At 43.3% G+C, this 23,392-nt stretch overlaps 2 protein-coding genes across 2 annotated transcripts; both read right to left on the bottom strand.

The window, feature by feature from the left end:
• Positions 1–4,831, bottom strand: DEGS1 (delta 4-desaturase, sphingolipid 1). The gene is made up of 3 exons (XM_059468430.1): positions 4,650–4,831; positions 3,150–3,892; positions 1–1,001 (listed from the first exon to the last, which is right to left on the bottom strand). The coding sequence occupies exons 1-3, from the start codon at positions 4,729–4,731 to the stop codon at positions 855–857; spliced, it is 972 nt and encodes a 323-aa protein (XP_059324413.1). The 5' UTR covers positions 4,732–4,831; the 3' UTR covers positions 1–854.
• A 3,483-nt stretch (positions 4,832–8,314) lies between these two features.
• Positions 8,315–22,855, bottom strand: FBXO28 (F-box protein 28). The gene is made up of 5 exons (XM_059469534.1): positions 22,631–22,855; positions 16,874–16,983; positions 15,761–15,899; positions 13,181–13,376; positions 8,315–11,274 (listed from the first exon to the last, which is right to left on the bottom strand). The coding sequence occupies exons 1-5, from the start codon at positions 22,841–22,843 to the stop codon at positions 10,880–10,882; spliced, it is 1,053 nt and encodes a 350-aa protein (XP_059325517.1). The 5' UTR covers positions 22,844–22,855; the 3' UTR covers positions 8,315–10,879.
• Between the last annotated feature and the right edge of the window lie 537 nt (positions 22,856–23,392).

A 23,392-nucleotide genomic window follows, 5' to 3' on the forward strand; every position in this document is an offset into this window, starting at 1 on the left:
TTTCCAAGTAAGTGTAAATATTTATATTTGAAGCCATAGTAACATGGTAATAATTTTTCTTCAAAGATCAGAAAACCCCCAAACTCTCTAAACAAGACTTTTTCCCACATGAAACCCCAGATCAGGTTTATTAAGTTGCCTAAATGCCACTGCTCACTCTACATGCCAACAGAAGCAGCTCAGGCAGTAGGGGGGACCCTTGGAGTTGGCAATACCTGTGAATTCCCCACCTTTTTTTGTTTTTAACAAAGAAGTCACAGAAGCCATCTCAAAGATAGCAGTTTCATTCTGACAGATTGCTCCTTTAAGGTACTCTCAGTAGAAAAGATGGAACTTTAAAGCATTGCTTTAAATTACATATTTAAACAAAAGCAGACTGAACAATTCTGTGCAAATTTAGTTCTTCCAACCATCAGTTTGGAAACATTTTCAACAGAATGTTTAAGTTAACAAATCATGTTAGTTTAGAATTAACAGGTAAGTACAGCATTTTAAAACTACCATCTAAATAGCATGTTGAGGGCAGTATATACATTGAGAACTTTTAAACTGTTATGAGTCAGACACTTTATATAAATTTAACACCTACCAAAGTAAATTCTGTAACAAAGTGATTTTGCATTAATGCATATAACACTGATCCTTAGGCAAACAGAGACACATTAAACCAACAAATCTGAGGACTGTGAGGAATGTTATAGCTGGTTGGAGTCTGCTACAAAATCCTTAAGGATGCATTGCTATGTTGCTGTACATCTTAATTCAGGACACAGGTGAACAGCTTTAGCAGGAAACCTTTATACCAGCCACTTTAAAGCAAGCAGACATTTCAGAGTTTTTTGGTTGCCAGAAGTTTAATCTTGCTTCACTTCACCCTTTAATTGCCTTTTCATGCGTGAGTATGGGCTGATTGTGTCATCCATCACGAAGTCATACAGGACTCTTATCCAAGAGTTATACTGGGGCAGGTTGTCATAGTATTCAGCTGCTATTTTCTTCACCTGAAGGAGAGATATGAGGTTTATTTACTGGTTATGTTAACAGCACTTGTGACAACTTTACAGCCCTCAGTGTGTAGCCTGGTAATGTGTAACAGCACAGGAAGTTCCATTCCAGAAGTTAGATCCTACAGGAAAGGCCACTCGTGCCACAATGCAAACATTCCTTGAAGGAAAAAGCAGTTCCCTAGTTATTAAGTAAATCTGCTGTGAAGTTTTTGGAGCTGCCAGAACAAACTCAGCTAACTTTCCAAAGTTCCTTCACCATGCTTCCTACAGGGTGATGGAGCTCACCAAGCAAGTGGTTTGGTTGCTATTGAAAGTGTGTGACTCAGCTCAGTGCTGACTCACAGATATACAACTAACAGTAAAAGGATGTTTTATGTTCTAGGAAGAGCTGTTTAGCACAGCTATTTTTACTTGTAGCTTCAAATCTCGGTACTCAGGAGAAAAAAGGCATTTTATTTCTGAGGAATACTTTGTTTCTGAAGAGAAACTTCAAAGAATGAATAGAAACTACTTCCAAAGACTGTTCTCAGTTCCACATGTTAACTAGGGCACTGTTTAAACTGAGAGCAGCAGGTTCAGTTAGGTGCCCACGCTGCTATTTAGGGCCAGCCACTTAAAGCCTTAAAAACATGACCAGAACAAAAAGGATTCTTCACAAAATTCCATAGCTTTAGTCCAAAAAATAACATCAATCTGTATAAGCAGCAAACAAACCTGAGATATTTACATGTCTGGTTTGAAGGCAAAGCTTGTTAGACCCATCACACCTATAAAATAGTGCACCTAGGCAATGATCTTTTACTCAACACTAATAACTCTCAGCTCACCAGTGCTGAGGAATCAAGTGTTCAGTACTCAGGGATTTTTAGCACACAGCACAGCAGCCCAATCCAATCAAATTAACTGCACTGTTCCAAAAGAAGGCTTTGTTTTCTTATCAGAGCTGTGGATTATGAGTCCTGCAGCAGAACTGGGTGTCCAACCCCAGAATTAAAAACCTGGAAAAATTCATAGCCTTCTTATAGCTAAAGTACCTACCCAAGAAGTGAAATGCTGGTTCACAGCACAGACCCACATATCAAAGGTGAGTTAAAGCAACTTTCACTGCATTTGAAAGATCAAAATCTATTAATAACAGCAATCATCTAGCTTTAAAAAAAATTACAAAAGACCACACAAAGCCTCAGCAAACCAACTGCACGATCTACCTGCCCTGCTAAAAGTGCTGGTGTAGTTACTTCAGCTGCAGTTCCACCACTGACAACAGAAATACCAATCAAGTTTGGACTTCACCAGAGGGATGATCTTACAAGGTCTCACTATTGCCAAATGCAATACCAAAGCTGTAAGACCAACACCACAGCTGCTGTCAAACTGCAAATTTAGTGTCTGATGAAAAACTGAAGATTCAGGTGTAACCCTGAAGCCTGTGTTCCCATTCTTCAATTGGGAAACACGATACAGTGAGAAGGAAGCTTCTGACTGTAAGAAGCAAAGGTTCAAGCAGGAGAACTTCACCTCTGCTACTCATGCAGGCATGACAGGTCTAAATCCTGGCTTCAAACTCTTCATTCTGCCTGTCCTACACTGCCAACGTACAGCTGATCCTTACTTAGGGGTCAAAGGCTCTTGCCAGAGGAAACTGAAGTGCTGCAGACTAGAGAAGTTATTAAACATTTGTCAATAGTACAGTAAACATTAACAGGACCTCAAACCCTCTCTGTTCCTCCACCAGAGGATGTCCCTGACAGAGGAGACTGAAGGATAAGCACACATTACAGTACTGTCCTTAACATTTCAATGGCAGAGATAACAAACCTCCAGAGTTAACTACAACCTCTTAACTAGTTTCTTGCATACTTAGAAACAAGAATTCAGAAGACAGGCTGTAATTACAGAAAGCTAAAGTTAGTGCAAAGCATAAGACATGCATTCCCTCCCCTCTCCTTTTATGGAAGAGGACTGAGCAGCAGCAAACTGGAAGCTTGTTCAGGCTATCACTAAAATGCTCAATAATCACCTCCTTTATCACTAAACTTATATTGTGGGGTTTCTTTTTGGTTTTAATCTCCCAACTTCCATTCTTCTGTTAGTGTTCTACCTTAATTTAAGAAAAAGTAATAACCTTAGAAGTTAACTTACCAGTGGAAGGCTCTTGCCAGGAATATTGGGGAAGTCATGATGTTCATTGTGATAGCCAACATTAAAAGTGAGCAAATTAAGTGGCCCATAGTAGGAGTAGGTCTCATGTCCTTTTAGAAACATGTAATGTTCAGCTATGAAGTGTCCCGAAATTGGGTGCAACCCAAGACCAAGTACTGAACCAGCAAGCATGTAAAAAATGGATTTGACTCCCCATAAATAATATATTACCACATCAAAGGCGAGTTGAGCCAATAAATTGATTATTTCAAGTCGACTAATGGGTTTAGGATTGATGCAGAGAGGTCTAATGGCATAGAAAAAGGGCTGAAGAACAATCCATATGAACTTCCTAAACCGGGTGCAGAAAAACCAGCCCTCGAAGTTGGTGGGAATGTCCACATCGATGCCGTCACCGCCCAGGTACCGATGGTGATCCATGTGGTACCTCTTGAAGGAGATGGAGTAGGGGAGACCCAGAGGGAGGTTGGCAAATATTCCAAACCATCGATTCCACATGGCTTTGCAGTTGCCAAAGGCACTGTTGTGGGAGATCTCGTGGATAGCCAGAGTCATGGAGTGACTAATGCAGCTTCCAAAAACGTAAGCCCAGAAGACAACCCATTTCCAATCCAAGTCTTTAACCAGGTAGAATGCAGTCAGCTGCGCCAGAACCATCAGCACAACCACCCAGATCAGGTTGTAGTCTGGCTTCATCAATGCTTTGATCTCCGGATGTTTAGCTAGATGGGAAAAAATTCAATGAAGAAAGTTATTTCAAAGCTCTCCTCACAGCCAACTATCCCAATTAATTACAGTTTATTCCTCCCTTTGTCCCAGTTAGGAATTGTCTGCAAAGGTAATGAAAACGCGTGACCTTTCCACTTGTGATACTTACTGCTATAATGAATCATTTGCAATCAAGTCATTTTAGCACTTTTGCGTTGCTCAGCAACTACACACGTACATGGCAAGCAGCAGCATCGCATCAGCCTCCTCAGGAAGGAAACGCCTCTGAGCCCACAACCCCCCCGGTAATTCACAAGGGCTCTCGAAGGCTCAGCCCCAGCCCCGATGTCAGCGCCGCCGCTATCCGCCAGCCCCGGCCGAGACGCGGCTGCCGCGGTGACCTCTGCGCACAGCGGCCCCGGCACCGCCGTCCCGCGGGCAGGGAGCGGCCCGAGGCCGCCGGGGAACCGGGGCTGCTATTCCGCCGCCCGGGATGGCAGCCCGGCCCGCCGCCGCCGCCCCGCGCCTCGGGCTCGGCCCCCGCAGGCGGCCGCCCCCCCCCGCTCCTTTCCCCGCTCCTTCCCTTCCCCTCCCCCGCCAGCGCCGCCAAGGCGGCGGCTCCCGGCTCCCGCCCCCACGTCCGCGGCCCGGCTCCGGCCGCCCCGCCGGGAGGCTCCGGGAGCCCGCGGCGCCCCCCGACAAGGGCGGCCATCTTGTGGGGTGCCCGTGCGCGTCCCCCCCGCTCCGCCACGCAGCCGGCGGCTCCCTCACCCAGGATCTCCTTGCGGCGGTCGGCGTGCGGCTGGTCCGTGTAGACCCACTCGAAATCCTCCCTGGCCACAGTGTTCCCCATCGCGGCAGCGAGCAATCCCCTCGCCGGCTGCGCGCCCGCTGCGCCGAGCCCCCGCGACCGCGCTATATAGCGCGACGGAGGCGGCGTGGAGCCACGCCCCCCCGACCCGCCCTCGCCGCCCATTGGCCGCCGCCCGCTGCTGGGCGCGCTCCCGCCGCCGCTGCGCCCCCTGGCGGCGGGGCGGGGCGGGCGCTGAGGGGCTCGGGGAGCGGGACAGGAGCAGCCCTCAGAGCGGGACAAGAGCAGCCCTCAGACCGGACAGGGGGAGCCCTCAGAGCGGAGAGAAATAGCCCTCAGAAAGTGACAGGAGCCGCCCTCAGAGAGGGGGACAGGAACAGCCCTCAGAGAAGACAGGAGCAGCCCTCAGACGGGACAGGAGGAGCCCTCAGGGCGAACAGGAGCAGCCCTCAGAGCGGGGGACAGGAACAGCCCTCAAAGAGGACAGGAGGAGGGAGCCCTCAGAGCGGGCAAGGGAAGCCCTCAGAGCGGGCAAGGGCAGCCCTCAGACGGGACAGGAGGAGCCCTCAGGGAGGACAGGAACAGCCCTCAGAGGACAGGAGGAACCCTCAGAGCGGGCAGGGGCAGCCCTCAGAACAGGGAACAGCCATTCGCCGTCCTAACCCCGCGTTCCCGTGAGCTGCTCTCCTGGCCTGACCCCGTGCTTCCAGGCCCCTGCCTAAAGGTACTGAACTACAACTCCAAACACCTGTAGCAAAGTCTGCATTTCCTTCCCTTTTTGTGGTAAGATATTTTAAGAACTTCTTTGGCAAACTCCTCTGTAAGAACTTACCTCTATTTAATCTGTCACTGTGTGTATTTGTCACAAAACACTGATTGTGGGCAGTTCAGTGAGAAAGATTGCCCTGTTGAACTACCACTTGTTGGAATTTCAGTTATCCGCTCATAATAATCTACACCAGTAGATCAAAAATCCACTCAAATTAATCTAAATCAGCACTAGTGATAAAACCAATGGAGGCTATTATCACAAAGTAAATTATGCCTTATCTCTTTAGGTAGTACTAGTACCTCAAGGTTATGATTCATCACTTTAAATTTATTAGTAATAACGAGTTCAAAAGGCTCATGCCTACAAGCTGCTGGAAGTCCCACATGCAAGAGGGCTATTGGAGGGGAAATTCAATGTCTGCAATTCTGTGAAGCAGTGGGCAAAGCACAAGATCTATAAAACATAGCACTTTTGTGAATAGTTTGGTTTGCATGCATTTTAATTAGAGCACATTAGGGTGGGACTTAGAAGTGAAAAATGCAGCAAGGAGGTGAGACACAGGAAAGGTTTTGCTCAGCCTTTCCCTCCTCAGTCGCAGAATCTGAACTGTGCAGACTGGTGCAGCATCAGAGGCAAAGCAGATGCCTAGATTGCATCGAGGCTCTGTGACCTTGCCAGGTTTACTTTTTGGTCAGTGACCATTTCACAATAAACCAGGAAGCTTTGGGGTTGCCAGTGCAGCAGCTGACTGCAGAATCGCCGGGGTCACAATTGTTTCACTCAGCTGCACTGCAAACACCACATGTAACACTTCTGACAGCCTTCCCTTCTGGTTGGAGTTCAAATATTAGCCCTGCTACCCATCATTGTGCTAAAGGGCTCCTCAGGCATGGGAAGGATCCTGCCAAAAGGAGTGTGGCAGCAGGTGTAGTAGATAGGGTCAGGCGCTCAGAAAATCTCGCCATGTCACAGAAAGCAGCAAGATTCCTCTCCCCCTAACGCCTAATGATAAAAAATCACCCAAGAATGTAATCCCCCCTAACATTAGTAACTTTCAACTCCCTACTAACCAATTACAGTAAAGTAAAACCCCCTAACGTAAAAAAAACCAAAACTTTCTTGAGTATAAAACCCGACAAAACGAGACAATAAAAGTCTTAAACCATCCACCATGCTAGTATCTGCGTGTGTTCTTAACCCGAGTGACCCTAGAGAGTTTGAGTGGCCGTGCCATTTCCTCAGAACCAAGTCACCTTGCCTTGCATCAAAAAGCAACAAGCAGGTGACAGGAGCACTGGAGGAGTGTCAGGAGTTAGATACACAGAGGCAGGTTTACAGCACCACAAACATACACAGGTTTGTAAATGGTCATGAATTAAACACAATACCCCAGGTTTATGAACTAAACATTCCAGAGCAGTTAAACAAGGCTTAAACAACTAAAAGAAAATTAAATAGGAAAGCTTTGGGCAATTTAATTGTCCAAGTGTACTGGAGAGCAAAGTGTTTTCCCTATTTAATCACTGCATTTGATCATTTTGTGTAACATATCCAAGATTAGGTGTTCAGCAAGCCAACAGTGTTTGTGTGTGATGTTTTCCATTCCAGAGACAGTGAGATCCAGGACCTACTGTGTCTTCAGCTGGCACAAGGCTTGAACAAAACTCCTGGAATGTTCATTTACATGTGAACCAAAGCCAGGACTGCATCCTTAGAATGGGCAAGGTGACATCCAGGCAGGAGAGCTGCAGGAGTGGAGAGCACATGGACAAGCAAGCTGGCCCAGGTACAGTGCACAGTAGCACAGAAATGCAACTTGAGTTGAACAGAATAGTTCACAACTAGCTGACATATTGCTGTAAAACAGTCCAAACTGAATTTACTAATTCATGAAGTAACAATCACTGAAATTTGCTAATTACCCTCCTAAAAGCATCAGGAACACCAAGGAATCAGAGAATCCTCTCCTGTGCTGAGACACATTGCACTGTATCCTACATCATCCTATTTTCAAGAGGCTCTTGATGTTCAAAATTCCTTTGGCAACCCTAGTGCTCCCCACAATTCACTGTTAGAAGATCTGAGTAAGAGCAACCAAGTTTCTGTTCAATTTGGTCTTACCTTTTGCATTAACAAGTTACACACAGGCATCCTTTGTAGTATTAATGAACATTAACATGCAATGCTGACTACCAGGAACTGACCAAGTTCCATTTGTTTCCATCGGTATTTAATCTGTGAAATGTGCAGGTGCTCTTCCTTCCTTCAGCACTTCCATTGGCCCAGGTCTGGAGAGTCCTTACACACTGTAGTTACACAGAAGCTCTTCAGTTTGGGAAGCAAGACCTTGTCACAAACAGCTTTTCCCTCAAAAAAGTATCACTATGGTACCTTTTGATCTTATTTTCACCATGTTCACTAGGTACACAGATTCATTTTAAAAATCCCCAACCTTACTATGAAACAAAAAGCAAGTGCTATTTTTCTAAGCAAGTGCTATTTTTCTAAGCAAGTGCTATTTTCAAAAATGCAGTAAAGCTGGTCTCAGTATTTTCAAGTTATTTTAAGAAACCAGATATAAGACACTTAATATTGCTTTCCCTGACAGCTCTGACCTCTTTCAGCCCTTGACACAAATACTGAAAGTGAACAGTGGATGCAAATAAATCAGTTTCTCAGGTAATTTTGCAAACTGCATCTCAGTCTCAGTGTTTTAAGGCTCTCCCTTGAACAGATGATACAATCACTGATCACCACCAACACGACTTCCAGGCTGATACACCAACTCACAGAAATGTGCACAGGCATGGAGAGTGAAAAGAGATATAGTTTTACTTCAGGCGATTCATCAGCTTGTTCAGATATTGCAAAATTTATCCTTTTTATTTAACAAGGGACAATACGGTGTCAGAAATTAAAGCTCCAGCTATTTTGCCCAAACAATTATTTCATTCTGGTTTTATTTCCCATGTGTATATTTTTCTGGTGTACATTCCAGCCAAGAGGCATCTGATGTTTCCCTCTCTGGGATGTGAAACACAAAACACTGGTGTACCTTTATTGTGGAATTTCTTGTAACCATCCCCTCTCCCCCTGAAGTTTCATGGGCCTCATTCCATTTCACTGGAATGATAAATGTCAGCACATGGAGGAGCAGGATGCACCTGCAGTCCTGGAGCACACGATACTTCCTTGAGCTGAAGGGCCCAAGCTGGCACAGTTCCCAGAGAACACTTCCAGAACAATTGGCTGTTGTTCTCCAGCTCAGTTTAGCAACAGCCAGAGATTCCCCAACACATCCAGAAATGCTGCTCTGGACTAAGCTGAAATGATTTGTACACTGGCATGGTGGGGAGGGGGAAATTGTCTGCATATTCTAGAAATTAATAAAGAATCTGAAGTGAAAATATTCAAAATGTATGAATAAACCCCTTCAGTAAATGAAATTCCCAAGTTTATACTTGTTTGGAAGCATTTAACCACAAGTAGCTGGCAATTAGTCCATTACAGGATTTTTTTATCACAAATAACCATTCAATGAATTGGTATCACACAGTAATTCTAGCTATCATGCTGACCCTTTGACTCAAAATTGTATTTTAAAAGTTAAGGTATACGCCAGTATTTTTAAGCTGAACAGCAGGTATCTATCTCCAAGACAGAGTTACCTGTAAAAAACATTCTGAGCTGTATAAACCAGTAAAAGCAAATGCTCCTTCAACAGTTTAAGTCTGCTCTCAGACAGCCTTCTATCATTTCTTTGATTATTAAGAAAAATGCCTTTTTTTTTTGGAAAAGACTCAAACTTCTCGAGAAGTTTATTTGAAAGCTGAATGTCTGTCAAATATTACATTTGTAATGTTACTGCTGCTATGACCTACTGTGTGTTAGAAGTAAAAATTGTAGCTGAAGTTTCAGGAAAAATGTCAGTTTGCCACGATTATGTAATACCTGACCAGACAACTTCTGATTTGTTTGGTGCTTTAAATACAGCCACTAGGTTATGCTGACAGCCATACAAATGGACTTGCACTTTAACCCACAGCAGGAATATCAAGACTGTGAACAGCTACAAAATGCAGCGTTTGCATTTTCAGTGCCATACCAAGTTGAATTCAGAACCACCTAAAGACAAAGCAGCAGCTGGTTAAAAAAAGAAAACAAAAGTCAAATGATAAAGCTACATAGTTTAGTACATTAAAACAAAACCAAGGACAATGGTATTTGTATAAGATTCCAAAAATATACAGATGGCAGGGGGGGAATAATCACTGTACACAACTCTGAGGTGGTTAAAGTGACCAGAGAGACTGAACAGTGCAAGACATGCTTTTCCAGTTACAAGCTCAAAACAGAAGTGCAAAAGAAATTAAAGCTCTGTCTGAAGTGATTTACCTTTTAGGATAAGGAAAGCTTAGAATATTGTCATCAGTGTTACAGAGAAATTTCCACCCCAACCCCAACACAGACACACAAAATAGCTGAAGTTTTACCATAATACAGCATTTCACTCCAACGATGCCCCCAGAGCCTGGTGACTCCAGGGACAGTTGGCAGGTGCTGGGTGTTGGCCATGACCCAGGTGATGCACAGGCAGCCTCTCCACTCTCCAGCTTTGGCTAACAACAGTGAGGGGCAGCCACACAGCCCGAAAGCAGAGACTGACTTATGGCTGAGGAACAAAGGAATTGCTTGACAGGTCTCTGTGCTCTCTCCCAGAGTTTGGAACAGTTTCAGGCAAGTGCTTTTGGCAGGCTGACTAAGCTGTACATGCATCTATCCATGCAAATGTAGAATATGGCTCCCAAGACCTAGAACCAAGGTGTGTGCATGTGAAGACTGGATAGAAGGCCCTTCTGTGGAAGTTTACAAAAATATATAGCCAATACTGCAGCTTAAGAAGTCAGTTTTACTCGTTACAGAGAACCCCAAAAAGTATTAACTACTTTTCAGACATTCCAGACAAGGTCACTTGTAACAAAAAAGGTCAAGTTCTCAAAAACAAGGTTTTAAAAGCGGATCTTTCCTTCAAGTGAACAGGACATCTGTTTTTACTCTTAACCATTTAGTCAGTTAAGACAATTTATTTAAGATTTCATGTGAACATATGCATAAACACAAATAAGTTTACTTTCAAACACATCTGCACGGAAAAAAAGGTTAACCCTTCAAAACATAACAGAGCAGGTCTGGTTAGTATGTAGCTATTGCAAATCTTAAAGATTCTGTGCATTAGGCCCACCCATATAGAAAGCAGGGGAAAAGTCAATGAAAGAAAATCACTGTTCAAGTCTAAGTGGTGTTTTGAAGAGCCAGCAGCCTAAGTGACACCGTGAGCTGGTCACAGTATCCAAACAAGCAGGCCTGCTTGGGCTACCAGAGCAGTGCATCCTCCTGAAGGCGCCGTCTCCTCCCCGGTTATTTTCTGTTCCGAAGGCGTTTGGATTTCCTGGGACAGTCTGTGGCATCCACCGCCTTCCTCCTTTTCCTGGGAGATTGTTCGTTTGAGCCGGAGCCCGAGGAATTCCCCACCGTGCTCTCCATCACCTCGCGCAGCTTGCGCTCCAGCTCGGCCAAGCGCGCGTTCTGTTCCCCAATGATTTGGGTCTGCTCAAGCAGTTTCTGGTCTTGATCCTGGAGCTGCTTCTGCTGCTCCTGCACCTTGAGGCGCAGCTCCGAGATCTCCCGCTTCAGCGCCGTCAGCCCCGTGCCGTTGGCTTTCACCTGCTGCTGCAGCTTGGTGACTTCCTGCCTGGAAGGGCTCTGCTTGGAGAACAGCTGCATGGTTGTCAGCGCTGCAGAAGGCCCTGGAACTTCAGAGACAGCTGTGATTAATGCTCTGCAACTTACGGGCACAAACGGCAGCCCGGTGTTTGTATTTTGCTTATCCCTACTCCCCACACGTGAATCTGAGCACCCACTGCAAGTTACATGAACAGGCAAACAAATTTACAGTCACTTAAGTGTCTACCAAGAACACGTGGTAATCTCAGAGCACAACCAGTTTAATTTAAAATACTTACAGCTTTTCAGTAGTCAGGAAAAAAGTTAACAATTCATTTCCTGTATATAAGCCCCCCTCCTTTTGCTGCATCAAAAACTGTGTACAACTATTGTGTTGTCATCTAGACTTAATGTCACACATATTAAGACAAAATCCCACAAAACATCTCCAAATTACTTAATATGGAATAGTTAAGACTGAATAAATATCTTTCATTAGAACAGCAAAATTCTGCTGTCTTAGCTGCAGCTAAAGTTCTAAAAAATTGTAGTTTGGAACTTAACAAGGTATTTTGGTATAACTTACATTTTAGAAGAAAGGAATTTATTTTCCATGCTTCTTTAGAATCACTCCTCCTAAGCACTAAAACCATACTGGAATCTGAGCTTGGAACTGTTGATTCTAATAAAGTTCCTGCAAATCAAGGAGACTAACAGCTACTGTATAATTTCTTTCACTTTTTCTGCCATAAAAGGTATCTATCACTTTTTCTGTCATTATACTCTTCTAGCAAGGCTGTGCAATTGAGGTGCAACTGTAAGTGTTCTACAGACAGAAGAGTCTGGAACAGTCTTCCTCCTTCTCCTCCTTTTTTTCCATCAGGATGGCAGCACAGCTACCATTATGGGACACTGAGGGGCTGCTGCTGGAGAGGTGCTGCCCTTCCCTCAACAAGAGAGAGGCATTTTATGCATCACAAAGCCTTGGCCTTGAAAAGCTGATTGATATCAACTGTGGGTTTGGGCAATACTTCCTCAGCTGAGAGGCTCACTATATACTAACACATATAATTAAAAAAATTTAAATCCATATATAATTTTAAAAATTAAAGTACAACTAGCAGGACTATAATTTTAAAATTAAAATGTATATAATTATAAAAATTAAAGTACAACTAACAGGATATACTAAAGGTGGCATACACACTTATGGCTAAAAGGATGGACAGCACATACAAGAAACAAAAGCATCTGCAGTTAGGCCTATTGGTTTTACTTAAGATGTATTTTCCCCCCCTAATTTTTACTAAGTTATCCTTCTAGAAAGTTAAATTTCACACTTCCTAAAATGGGAACACATCCTGTATAGGGAAAATTCTACAATTTGACCAATCTTTTGCCTTTTACCATTAGGATAAATTCAGCAAGAGGCAACTACCTTGGACTTTAGTTCACAAAAGTTCTGGAAAGTCTGACAGAGTATTCCAAGGACCAGTTTAATGGCTTATTTATAGACTGTTATTTTAATTGCCTTTTCACTATTACCTGTAACTACTTTGCTTGTTAGTGCATAAAACAGTACCCCCAGCAAAGTAAAAAAAGCCCATTCCAGCCCTCTTATGTGCTATTACAGCTTAGACAAATTCATTTGCAGCTTGTCCTAAAAATAAAAGGCAGTGAGTTGTCATCTCATGTGCCAAATTTCAACCAAATGCAGCGATCAAGTCTCGTTCATTGGTGGCACAAAAGCATTTGTTTCATGAATACACACTGTGCATAACTCCAACATACATTCAAGTGACTGTTCTTTTAGCAGTACAAAGGCTCCTTAACTTTCAAAGCAAATGAATTTCAGTTAGCATTCTTAAAAACAAGTATCATCAATATTTATGTAATAAAGCTCCCATTGAAGGGAGGGAGCTTAGGAAACATACAGTGCTGTGATTGTTTTAAAGAACAACTAAATAAAAGTGAACTATACGTTGGAATTAATACCTGGGGCAGTTCCTATTAGACGTCCCGATACATCTGACCCAGGCATCTTTCTTTTCAGTATTGGAACAATCTTCTCATCAAAATATTCCATAGCCATGGAGGAAATGTCCCTTAGTTCTTGAAGAACTTCATGAGCTCTCTGAGGAGCTCTTGTAGAGTTTACATATCTTAGCACTCGATAAATTTCATCTATTACCTAAAACATTTAAGAAGAATTAGGATTTTCTGATAAAGGCAAGATTATTTCAGTTTGTTGTAGGAATTCTGGCATATTTAGGGGTTTTTACCACATAACAGTTGCACACCACTGTGTGTTTTAGTTTCAGATCAGCTTTCTGAAGTGTTGCTCATGATATATCAGAGAAGCTATTCATTAAATCTATCACAACAGCTCTCTTCAAAGTCATGAAATAACACTCATTAGGTGAAATGTGAAGTACAGGCATAGCTGGCTTGCAAGTTACATAATCTATACTCAGCAAAGCATGATCATTTCCTGCAGGAGACCCTGAAGCAAGAAGCCCTAAAGCAGAGCAGTCACTACCCCTGCCAGTCATGAAACAGATTTGGAGTAGCAAGAATTAGCATTATGTCAGCCTGAAGAGCTGTAAATATTTACTTGAGTCCACTTCCATACAAACAAAATAGTGCAAATTCAGATTAAATCGAAAATATATTCATTTACAAAACATCAATTCACTATTGACAGAGAATAAAAATCTCTTGACAGGTTTGGAAAGCAAAGCCCTTTAGTTAGGAGAGATACAGAGAGATGAAGGGAGTCTTACTAATTTATGAATTAAAATCTGAAGCAGGTCAAGATAGGAGTGCTGGTGTCTTAGCCAAAGCTGTACAGGTATTTTGCACAGGATTAAGAATGTTTGAAGAACACACATAGTAAGGACCTTGTAATACAGTTGCACCATCTGTTCTGATAAAGGAAGCTCAGCTAAAAAGTCCCAAAAGCTACACAAGACCTAAGTTTCTCATCAGCAAACAACAAATGACACTGCTCTAATTTCATCCACTCTATATCCTGTTAGCAACAACATCCTCAATAGAAAACCTTGCAGCAGTGCTCTGCTATCACAGAATGCTGAACCTCAAACCAGGATTTGCATATTCTAACACAAATTCACTTCCTGGCAGTTCTATGGTGACATTTCCTGAGGGAAGCAAAGCAGGTGGGAGAGAAACCTCAGACTGTAAGTGAACACTGAGCCTTGAATCTGATTGACCAAAATATTAATTAATGGGTGAACTGGTAACTGTGCTGGGAGTGCAGCAGTGCTAGCAAACTCACACACTAAGTAAATAATTTAGAAAAAAAACACCAACAACTTTTTAGCAGTTGTATCAAAATAAAATCAAGGTGCTTACAAGTTGGTGCCCACAAGGAAAAGCATATTCACCTGCCCAACTCCTACACACCCCTGGTCTAAGATAAACGCTGCCCTTCCCTCTACTGGGACAGGGTGAGTACTGCCCTTCCCTCTACTCTTCAGAACAGCAAAGCAACTTTTTTTTTAAGAATCCCATTTACCATGTAAGTATCAGGGACTTAAGTTCATTTGACTTCATTATATTAATTTTTAAAAAATACATGGTATATAACAGTATAATGTAAAGTCATACAAAGATATAATTAAAAATTAATTAAATATCAAGTCAACAAGAGTAACAGAAATAAGATAAAGAATACATTCCATGCCCACAGTTTATCCTACCACTGTATGCATAAATGCCTGCATGCTTCCCCAGAATCCTTTCCATTCATCTCACTGCAATTCAGTTCTCTGCCCGCCAAAAAGTAACATCAACATATCCACACCTTACATGGGAAGATCAATGAATAGAGCATTAGGATAATGTTCACTGATCTCATTTAATCCCTCAGCTGTACCAGTCTTCCTCTGAGCCTGATTTTGTCAATTCCCCTGTGCACTGGTGATTTCACAGTTTATAAAACATCAGTATCTCAAATGTACATCTTGCCTGCATAATTTATATTTAATGCTGGGCTGCTATTCTAAAACACCAGAACTGTTCAGTAATGTTCCCATTTAACACACTTTACATTTAAAATTAATTCCACCTACTCTACAAAAATATACCATCCACTGTAATACTGAACAGTGTTTTGACATACTAAATACCTTAATTCAATTAACCTGAAGTACTCAAACCCTTAAGAAGGTGCATAAAATCATGATTGACTGAGTACCTAGTGTTATGTGTAATCTAAATTACTACATCTTCAGATGGCCTGATCACATGTTTTTTTTCTAAAAGGTTGTAGAAGATGAGTATAGCACAAGCCAAACATCAGAATCAAGAGAGAATCTAAGGGCAAAGAGAAATCTAATTTATAATAATTAATATTTAAATACAGCCTGGTTTATTCATTTCAGACTGCCTGGTAAAACAGAGTATTGGCTTGTAGGTTTATTTGCAAATATATATATATACATATGTATACACACACACAATATCAATTTTCCCCAGCTGTGCCAGGTTAAGTTACACAATCCTATTTTTTAAACACAGATACATATTCACATAATACAGTCAGCATTTTACCTTTCCAGGTATGAAGCAACAGAGATTGGAATCCACATACTTCATGAAAGTCATATTTAGGAGAGAGAGCCTCGTTTCCACAGCAGCGAGGATGTCTGCATGGCGAGCTAAGGAATGGTTTCTCCTCTCTGACTCCCGTCTGGAAAACACGCCACAAGGTGACACTCATTTAACAAGGAGTCAAAAATCCAACTGTAACATTTGCCAAGTTAATTTCACCCTTAAAACCCTCTAACCATTAACATTTGTCTTCACAGAGATAATAGATACTATAGAGACCCAGCTAGTAACAGCACACTACACTTCCTTAGACAAAATTTGTTCTCTAAGTAATTACTATACCTCGTGCATAGTAAATTTTTTATGTAATTGAGGACATTTAAGAACAAGGGTACAATACTGACAGCAGCAGACACTGAGTCAGAGTGAATACATTTATCCCACTCACTCATATGGTCAGTACTTCAATGCAATTGAAATAATAAATGTAATATATTAGTAGTGAAGTTTACATAGTAAAGAGCTACTGTGAAGTTTAGGTTGAGCTAGAAACCCTTTTTGAGAAAGGATCTCTATGCCAAGTAGCATTTAGTTTCTTCACTCTGACTGGGAAATCTGATAGTACACAGCAGCAGCTGCTCTTGTTCAGTGGAAAGAGGAAGAAAGATATGGCTTTAGTGAGAAACCAGTTCCCAGTAATGCTCACATGTCAAACCCCTCCTTCCTTGTTCCCATTTAATCCTTGCCAGTGAAAAACCTTGCCTTTTTTTAAGCAGAATATTTGATAAATCATCAGTGAAGGCAGTTATTCTTGAAAAGGAATGGCATTTATTCATTCCCAGGAATCTTCGTTTGATTTGCCAGAAGAGTTGATTAATACAGAACCCAGACCTCTCTGTTTGAAATACCAGACACACTTCTCACACCACTATTCTGAAATTAAATCTTAGGTTCAAGGTGCTTTTAGAAAAAAAAAAAAATTAAATAAAGGCAAATGTGACTCAAATTTTCAAGATATATAAGAGAATTAGCCAGAAAGGAATTCCTTTTCAAGAACCTGCTTAAATGAATCTAACACAATTACATTTAATTCCAGTTTTAACTGGTACATACCTTGGAAGTTGAGCTTTAACTTGCTTTTGACACAAGTTGTGGTATCTCTCCACTTTCAGAAATCCCTGATTTAACATTCTCTGGCAAACCAAGTCCATGCGCTTACAAACCTGTATTTAAGTAAAAAGAAATCTTAAGGCTCAATTAAGGCCACAACTCACTTTTACTATTATCTTATCTCTACCTGCCAGCTAGCAAAAGATTCTCTTACTGGTTTTTGCTCCATTTCAACAAGCAAAAACTGCAGTTGAGATTAAGGCATTCCCATCTCCACCAAAGATCAGAACACTCCAAAAAGGAGCAGCTATGTTTCACACAGTTCACAAATAAATCTGTTGATTTTGCCTAACAAGAGACAGTGGGCTGAATGGCACCTATTAGAAGCAAATACAATTTCCTCTGATTTTAATGGAAGCTGCAGATGCCCATGCCTGGCTTTCAGCATGGTCTCCACAGTGATTCTGGTAGATGAAATTAGTATTTTGTAGTCTCAAAACCAGAAACTTTTAAAGACTAGAAATCATGGTGGTTTTCTTCCAGCGTTTAAGGCTTTTGTTTTTTAACTCAACCACAACTGAATTTAAAAACACATGGAAAACATTGCACATGGAACAAGATTCTCCTTTTTGTATAAGAAAGTCTCCTCTGTTTAAAGGATTCCTCTATTTGCTGTTGGACACCAGTAGTCTTGGGGGTTTTTGCCCCACAGATTTAGGAAGAAGGGACACGAAGAGCTGCAGAAGATACAAAAAATTGCTAAAGTTAAACCTTCACAAAGTTACCACTTACAGGACAAAGCCAACTCAGACAAAAGTTTAAAGCAATTGCTATTCAATTCTGAAGATACAAGAGCTTAGTGACCCAACTGTTCTTTGAAGCAGTTTTGGGTTTGTTGGGATTTTTTAGGTACTTAGGTCCACAGCTCCCACTGTGACTCCACTTGCCAATAAATATGTTGGTTTTTTTAAAAATAAACACTCCTTTCCTCCATACACTCATCATTTCATAACTTCAAAGTCTTTGCAAGTTTATACCTTGAGGAAGAAGATTCTCACCTCTCCGAGTAAAACCTGCAATTACTTTGTGTAATGCCTTCTGCATAAAAAGAAAGAAGTTCTGCTTTGTGAGCGAGTTCTGTGAGAACTGAGCACTTTCAGACAGCTCTGTATGGACAGCCCATTAGGCATACATGGACTGTGTGTATGTCCATGCTGTGGATCTGTCTGTGCTCCTCGGTATTACATTCTTCACAAAGAAGGATCAGCCAGGCAAACGGCAGAGGGAGAGCCTCAGCACACTGCCCCACACTCAGCGATCCAGTTAAATCATCTCCTGTGTATAAGGAAAAATGCCGGCCCTTCCTACAGGAAGGAGGAAATGGTTCTTTCCTCCCTGAGCTGGCAGCTCCAGGGGCGCACGGATTTAAATCGTTTTTGAGTCAGGGCTTTGCAGCTTTGTGGCAGCTCCAATGGCACCGGAACCCGCGCAGGGCTGCGGGCACCAGAGGAAAGAAACATCTCCGGCCGCGCTCGCAGGCGGCAGAGCAGAGCGGCTGTCACCTCGCTCACAGTGACATCTGCCGGCAAAGAGACCCCAGGGAGCCGCAGCCCGACACACCAACCGCACCGGGCTTTGAGCCTTCCTCCTCTGCTTGTCCTACGCAGCAGGAAGGATTATTTGCTCCAATTTCTCGACATTACCCGTATTTAGCCAATAATCGGTCCGCAACCCAAACTCCGGGACCACCAGAAAACAAAAGTGTTTGTTTGCAACTTATGTTACCAATCATCTGGTAATTCTCAGCTAGTTCACCACCTAAACCATAGAGCACCTGGATTTATAGGGACAGAGATGTAGAGTAGCTTCATTACACTTTTAGGTGTCCATAGCAGTCCAAGACAGTTGGATATTACATATCCAACAGATCATAAATTGAATTTTCTTATCCTTGTATTTGCAATGTTGGTGAATATTTTCTTATTTTAGTCACAGAGCTGAAAGAGGCTGTGTTTCCTCAAAGGTCAAGTCGAACCAGACCCCGTGTTCAAGTTTCACGGTTAGAAAGGTATTTCAAATCCATCTAAAAAGCAGAAGGAGAGGTTGTGCTGACTTTTATGTGAAAGCAGCTTCCTATGATCCTATAAACTAATTTCCACTTCATTTGTAAACACACTGACACAATCTACTAACTTCCTTAAAAAGCATATTTTATTTCTTCCAAGCTTCACTAACCAACTCCAAAACAAATATAAAATATCCTAGAGTATTTAGATTCAATATGTTATTTTTCTTAGACAGAACACTGACACCATGGTCTGTAAAATGTCTTTTTTAGGGTAAAGTAAGTTATTTTTAGGGAAAAATGCTTATAACTTCATCAAGAAACCTTAAAATAGAAATGCCTGTAAATATACACTGACTGAAACTGGGAATGTTAAAGCCATGCTGTCCAAATTGTGCAGGAAACAGGCACAAGTTTGCTGCAGAATCGAAGTAATCCTGATGTGTGTCAGAATCCAAGATAACCTTCTCAGAGTGTCCATGGAAGGAAGTTGTGGACTGTGAGATTTTAATCATGCTTTTTGTGGTAATAGCCTGATGGAAGTGCCTTTCCAAGCTCAGACATGTGACTGAAAAAGAAACTGGAATCTAAGAATTTCATTATTATCCTACTGAGGTAAAAATTTCAAAGTTTCTGCAAGTCACTAAAAATATCCCTGTAAAAGGAGCCTTCAAAAGCTGGAAGATAGTGAGCTTGCCTGTCAGCATGCACAGTGGGCTTGTCCAAAGCTTTACAGCTTCAGACATTGGCATCCTTGGGGTTTTCTGTGCTTCTCTCATGGGGATCATCACAGGAAGCAGATGAAGTAAATACTCAAAAGGGCTGAAAGCAAAAGCTGCTGCTTTTCCTCTCATTCACTTTGTCTGAACAAAAGTCTGAGGGCTCAAGATTTCCCTCATTTCAGACAAGACTGCTCTCTGAATACCTATTGTTTAGTCTCTACTCTTTGGATCTACTTCAGTGCTTAACCTGTAGGTGCTTCATTTCAGCTTTCTCACACAGTGACCCCAGGAACAGCAGCATTATGCTCAGGAAAGCTTTGTGCACAATGAGGGGCCCAGGCCCTGCCCTGCCTGATGGCAATCATCACAAGCAGGAAATGTTCTTTACCTCATCCTTTGAGGACAGAAAAAGACTTCTGGATCTCATGCCTGAGATTATGCTCCTCATTATGCTCTACATAAACAATGCACATTCCTATCTCCATTTCAATCTGAAAACATTCTGGTGCTCTGTGTCCTCCCACCCAGCCAACTCCTCAGTCTGGTGTTTTGTATACACTGAAGATCCAAACTCAGTTCAATCCAGAGATTTATTTTTTTATGGATCACTGAGCTAAGGTGATCCAAAATAAAAAGCACATTAAGACATCCATTCCTTCCATGCTGGGATCCAGAAAATGCAACAAAATTACTGATTTAGGGAATCCACATTTTTTTGTCTAAACATGATCAAACTTTTTTTAGGCTGATTGATGTCCTGGATGTTCCTGCCTTCCTCAAGATGCTTTATCCCATGGAATCCCACATTCTAAGGGGTAATGAGGTTGCTTTTGGGCATGTTTCTAATAGGCATGAGACCTGAGCAATTTCATATCTGTCATTCAATTAATGTGCTCCTGCAATGTATCTTCAGCACAATATTACTTATTATAAGACACATTCATCTTTGATAAGCAGCTCAAGTCAGTCCTCACAGAAAGCAAAAATTTACTGTTTGTGCAAGGCAGCTCTTAGAGCAGGAACACACAGGTCTCTCCAAAGGCTACTCACCACCTTAAAAAATCCCAAAGTAATGAAATTTCATTCTGAATTTATGCCTGGGCACTACTGTTTTTAAAGGCCACCTGAATTCTCTGACAAAGCACCTGGAGCTACGAAGAACATGCAGTGTCTGCCAAAAGAACACCTCCAGCTCTGAGCAGCCACCTGAGAGACCCAGCTGACCAAGCTTATGGGCTCACAGCAGAAAGGCTTTGATTCTTTACATTACTGCTGGTTAACAAAAGGCTGCTTTCTTCTCAGAAGAATGCTCATAATGCCTTCTGATGTGCTTAAGGGAACAGCTAGGAATTTGATGGAGATTAATTTTCTTGGCTGTCACTGACTCAAAAACTCAAAGTAGGGAAAGACCAACTGAATCGTTAGTTTCCTTCATTTTACACCCAGTATTGTTCTACATGTGTTTCAAAGTTGGTATTTATCAAGTCTGGTTTTGCATGTTTCTGAAAGTTCTGAAAGGGGCAGTCCTCTTCTAAAAAAGGGAACTTGGAGGTGCTATACAAGGGAGCATAAAAGTGTCACATTTTACTTCCTAAGTGCCAGTGAGAGTTAAACAGCTGGTTTAGTCCTGACCTCCTCACCTTCACTGCCAACAGAGCATGACAAACACTGAGAGCTGGAGAAAGAAAAAGCCTTCTGAGGACTTGTGAGAGCTCCCACAGGCACTGCCATTCACAAGGTGCAAGGGAAAGCTGCAGCCACGGGCTGTGCCTGCAATTCTGAGCCTGAAACGTGGCATATCCAAACATATGTGATTTACTTCCCTTCCCCCTGGTCAAACTGCAGGTACACCTGGGATCTTGGGGATGTCCTGTGCATGGCCCAGAGCTTTCGTGATCCTCATGGCTCACTTCTAACTCAGCCTATTCTGTGGTTCTCAAACACCACTTCTTTTTGACAGATCCACTACCTGCTCTCACAGAAGAAGCTGAAGCCTTGAGGGGACTGACAGCACACTCTAGAAATATTTAGGAACTGGTGTGCTTGGAGCAGTATAAATGAGAACAGATTTTCTGCTTGAAGAGCTTTTGGTTTATAGTTACAGTCAGGATGCAATACTTCAGGTTGCTGATCCAGGACACAGGCAGTCCAATTTCCTGCAGAAATACACTTGTAATATTATCCAGTTTAGACTAATCGAGTTCTTAAAAGAGGAATGGTACAGTGCATGCACATTTGCTGAGAGTTACATAAGCTGTGCATTAATTCCCTCACTATTATTCCATTTACAACCTTGTAAGGGATTCAGTAAGACAACAGCTTATCATAATATGACATGGTTTACATCAGGCTCCTTCTGTAGGCAGTTAAATATTGATATACATTGATCTCCTTGCTGACAGCTGCGGGGTTTTTTTGGCATTATCAAGTTCAGAGGTGCAGATACTAGATGCTATTTATTACACATCCACTAAGACTGGAAGAAGCAGGCAGGTTTTTTTGGTCTGGTTTTTTTTTTTTTACATCTTTTTTGACCCACATTTCTAGATAAGGGAGGATTCTTGGAGCAGCAGGCTCACCACCTCCTACACTTGTAGACTTAAGCCCTATAAGCAAAAATAAACACATATATGAGACACAATAGACTACCCACCCCAACCAGTCACTGGGAGAAACGAGCCGCCGGCAGCCCGGTGCTTTCTCACAGAGCGTGAAAGGAATGAAAGAAGTCAGAGACGGAATAAAGAGCTTTAGGAATGCGCGTATGGCAGCGCACCCGGAGAGCGGAGAAGGGATAAAGCCCCATCCCACCCACCCCACCTCATCCAGCCCTTTCCCCGGCGAGCGCAGCAGCCCGGCGGGGGCACCGGGGCCGCCGCCACCGCCGCCCTGCCCCGGGCCAGGCGGGCTGAGCCCGGTCCCGGCCGCAGCCCCGCGGCCCCCGCCCCGCCGCCTCCCCTCCGCGGCCCCTACCAAGCGCAGCTGGCTCGTCTCATCGTAGGACAGGAAGCTGAGGATGCTCTCGATAGCCACGATGGGCAGCCCCATGAGCGTGTTGCTCTGAGGGGGCGGCTCCATGGGCGCCAGCGGCTCGGCGGCCTCCGGCAGCGGGGCCGGGGAGAGCCGCGCCGAGCCCGGGGCGCCGCCTTCGCCCTCCGACACGAGCCGCTCCTCCGGCGCCGCCATCTTGCAGCCCGTCCTTCCTCCGCGGGGGGACGGCACCGCCTCTCTGTGACGCCTCTTCCGCAGCCGTCACGGCGGGCCCGCCCCAGCATTCCCGCAGGGAGTGAGGGAAATGGAACCCCCAGCGCTGCTGCGGCACCTGAGGGCTCGGGTTGCTGCTCCTGCCCGGGGAGCCGTTCGTGGGCGGGTGCCAGGGGCATGGTGCCCGACTCTTGTCGGTGGTGCTCAGAGACAGAACGAGGAGCAAGGGCCGTAGACTGAAACATGAGAAGTTTGCCAACACGAGGGAGAATTTTTTAAGTTGAGGGTGGCAGAGCAGCTGGAACAGCTCCCAGGGAGGCCGTGGAATCTCCGTCCCTGGAGACAGTCAGACCCCGCCCGGACACGTTCCTGTGTCACCTGCTCCAGGTGACCCTGCCTTGGCAGACGGTTGGACTGGTCATCTCCAAAGGCCCCTTCTGACCCCAATGATTCCCATGTAGGATTCCCACTGATTCCCAATGATTCCCATGTAGGATTCCCACTCTCTCCCTTAGGAATTTCCCTAATACC

This window comes from Ammospiza nelsoni, chromosome 3, assembly GCF_027579445.1.
Source record: "Ammospiza nelsoni isolate bAmmNel1 chromosome 3, bAmmNel1.pri, whole genome shotgun sequence".
In the NCBI taxonomy this organism is placed as follows: domain Eukaryota; kingdom Metazoa; phylum Chordata; class Aves; order Passeriformes; family Passerellidae; genus Ammospiza; species Ammospiza nelsoni.

What these genes read in the sequence shown, in the direction of transcription:
- DEGS1 (XM_059468430.1), bottom strand. Translation starts at nt 4,731, where the DNA reads ATGGGGAACACTGTGGCCAGGGAGGATTTCGAGTGGGTCTACACGGAC. An exon ending in CCGCCGCAAGGAGATCCTGG is followed by an intron (nt 3,893 to 4,649) that starts GTGAGGGAGCCG and finishes TTTCCCATCTAG; the next exon opens with CTAAACATCCGGAGATCAAA. An exon ending in CTGGCAAGAGCCTTCCACTG is followed by an intron (nt 1,002 to 3,149) that starts GTAAGTTAACTT and finishes TCTCTCCTTCAG; the next exon opens with GTGAAGAAAATAGCAGCTGA.
- FBXO28 (XM_059469534.1), bottom strand. Translation starts at nt 22,843, where the DNA reads ATGGCGGCGCCGGAGGAGCGGCTCGTGTCGGAGGGCGAAGGCGGCGCC. An exon ending in GTTGCTTCATACCTGGAAAG is followed by an intron (nt 13,377 to 15,760) that starts GTAAAATGCTGA and finishes TAAATGTTTTAG; the next exon opens with GTAATAGATGAAATTTATCG. An exon ending in TCTAATAGGAACTGCCCCAG is followed by an intron (nt 11,275 to 13,180) that starts GTATTAATTCCA and finishes CTGTCTCTGAAG; the next exon opens with TTCCAGGGCCTTCTGCAGCG.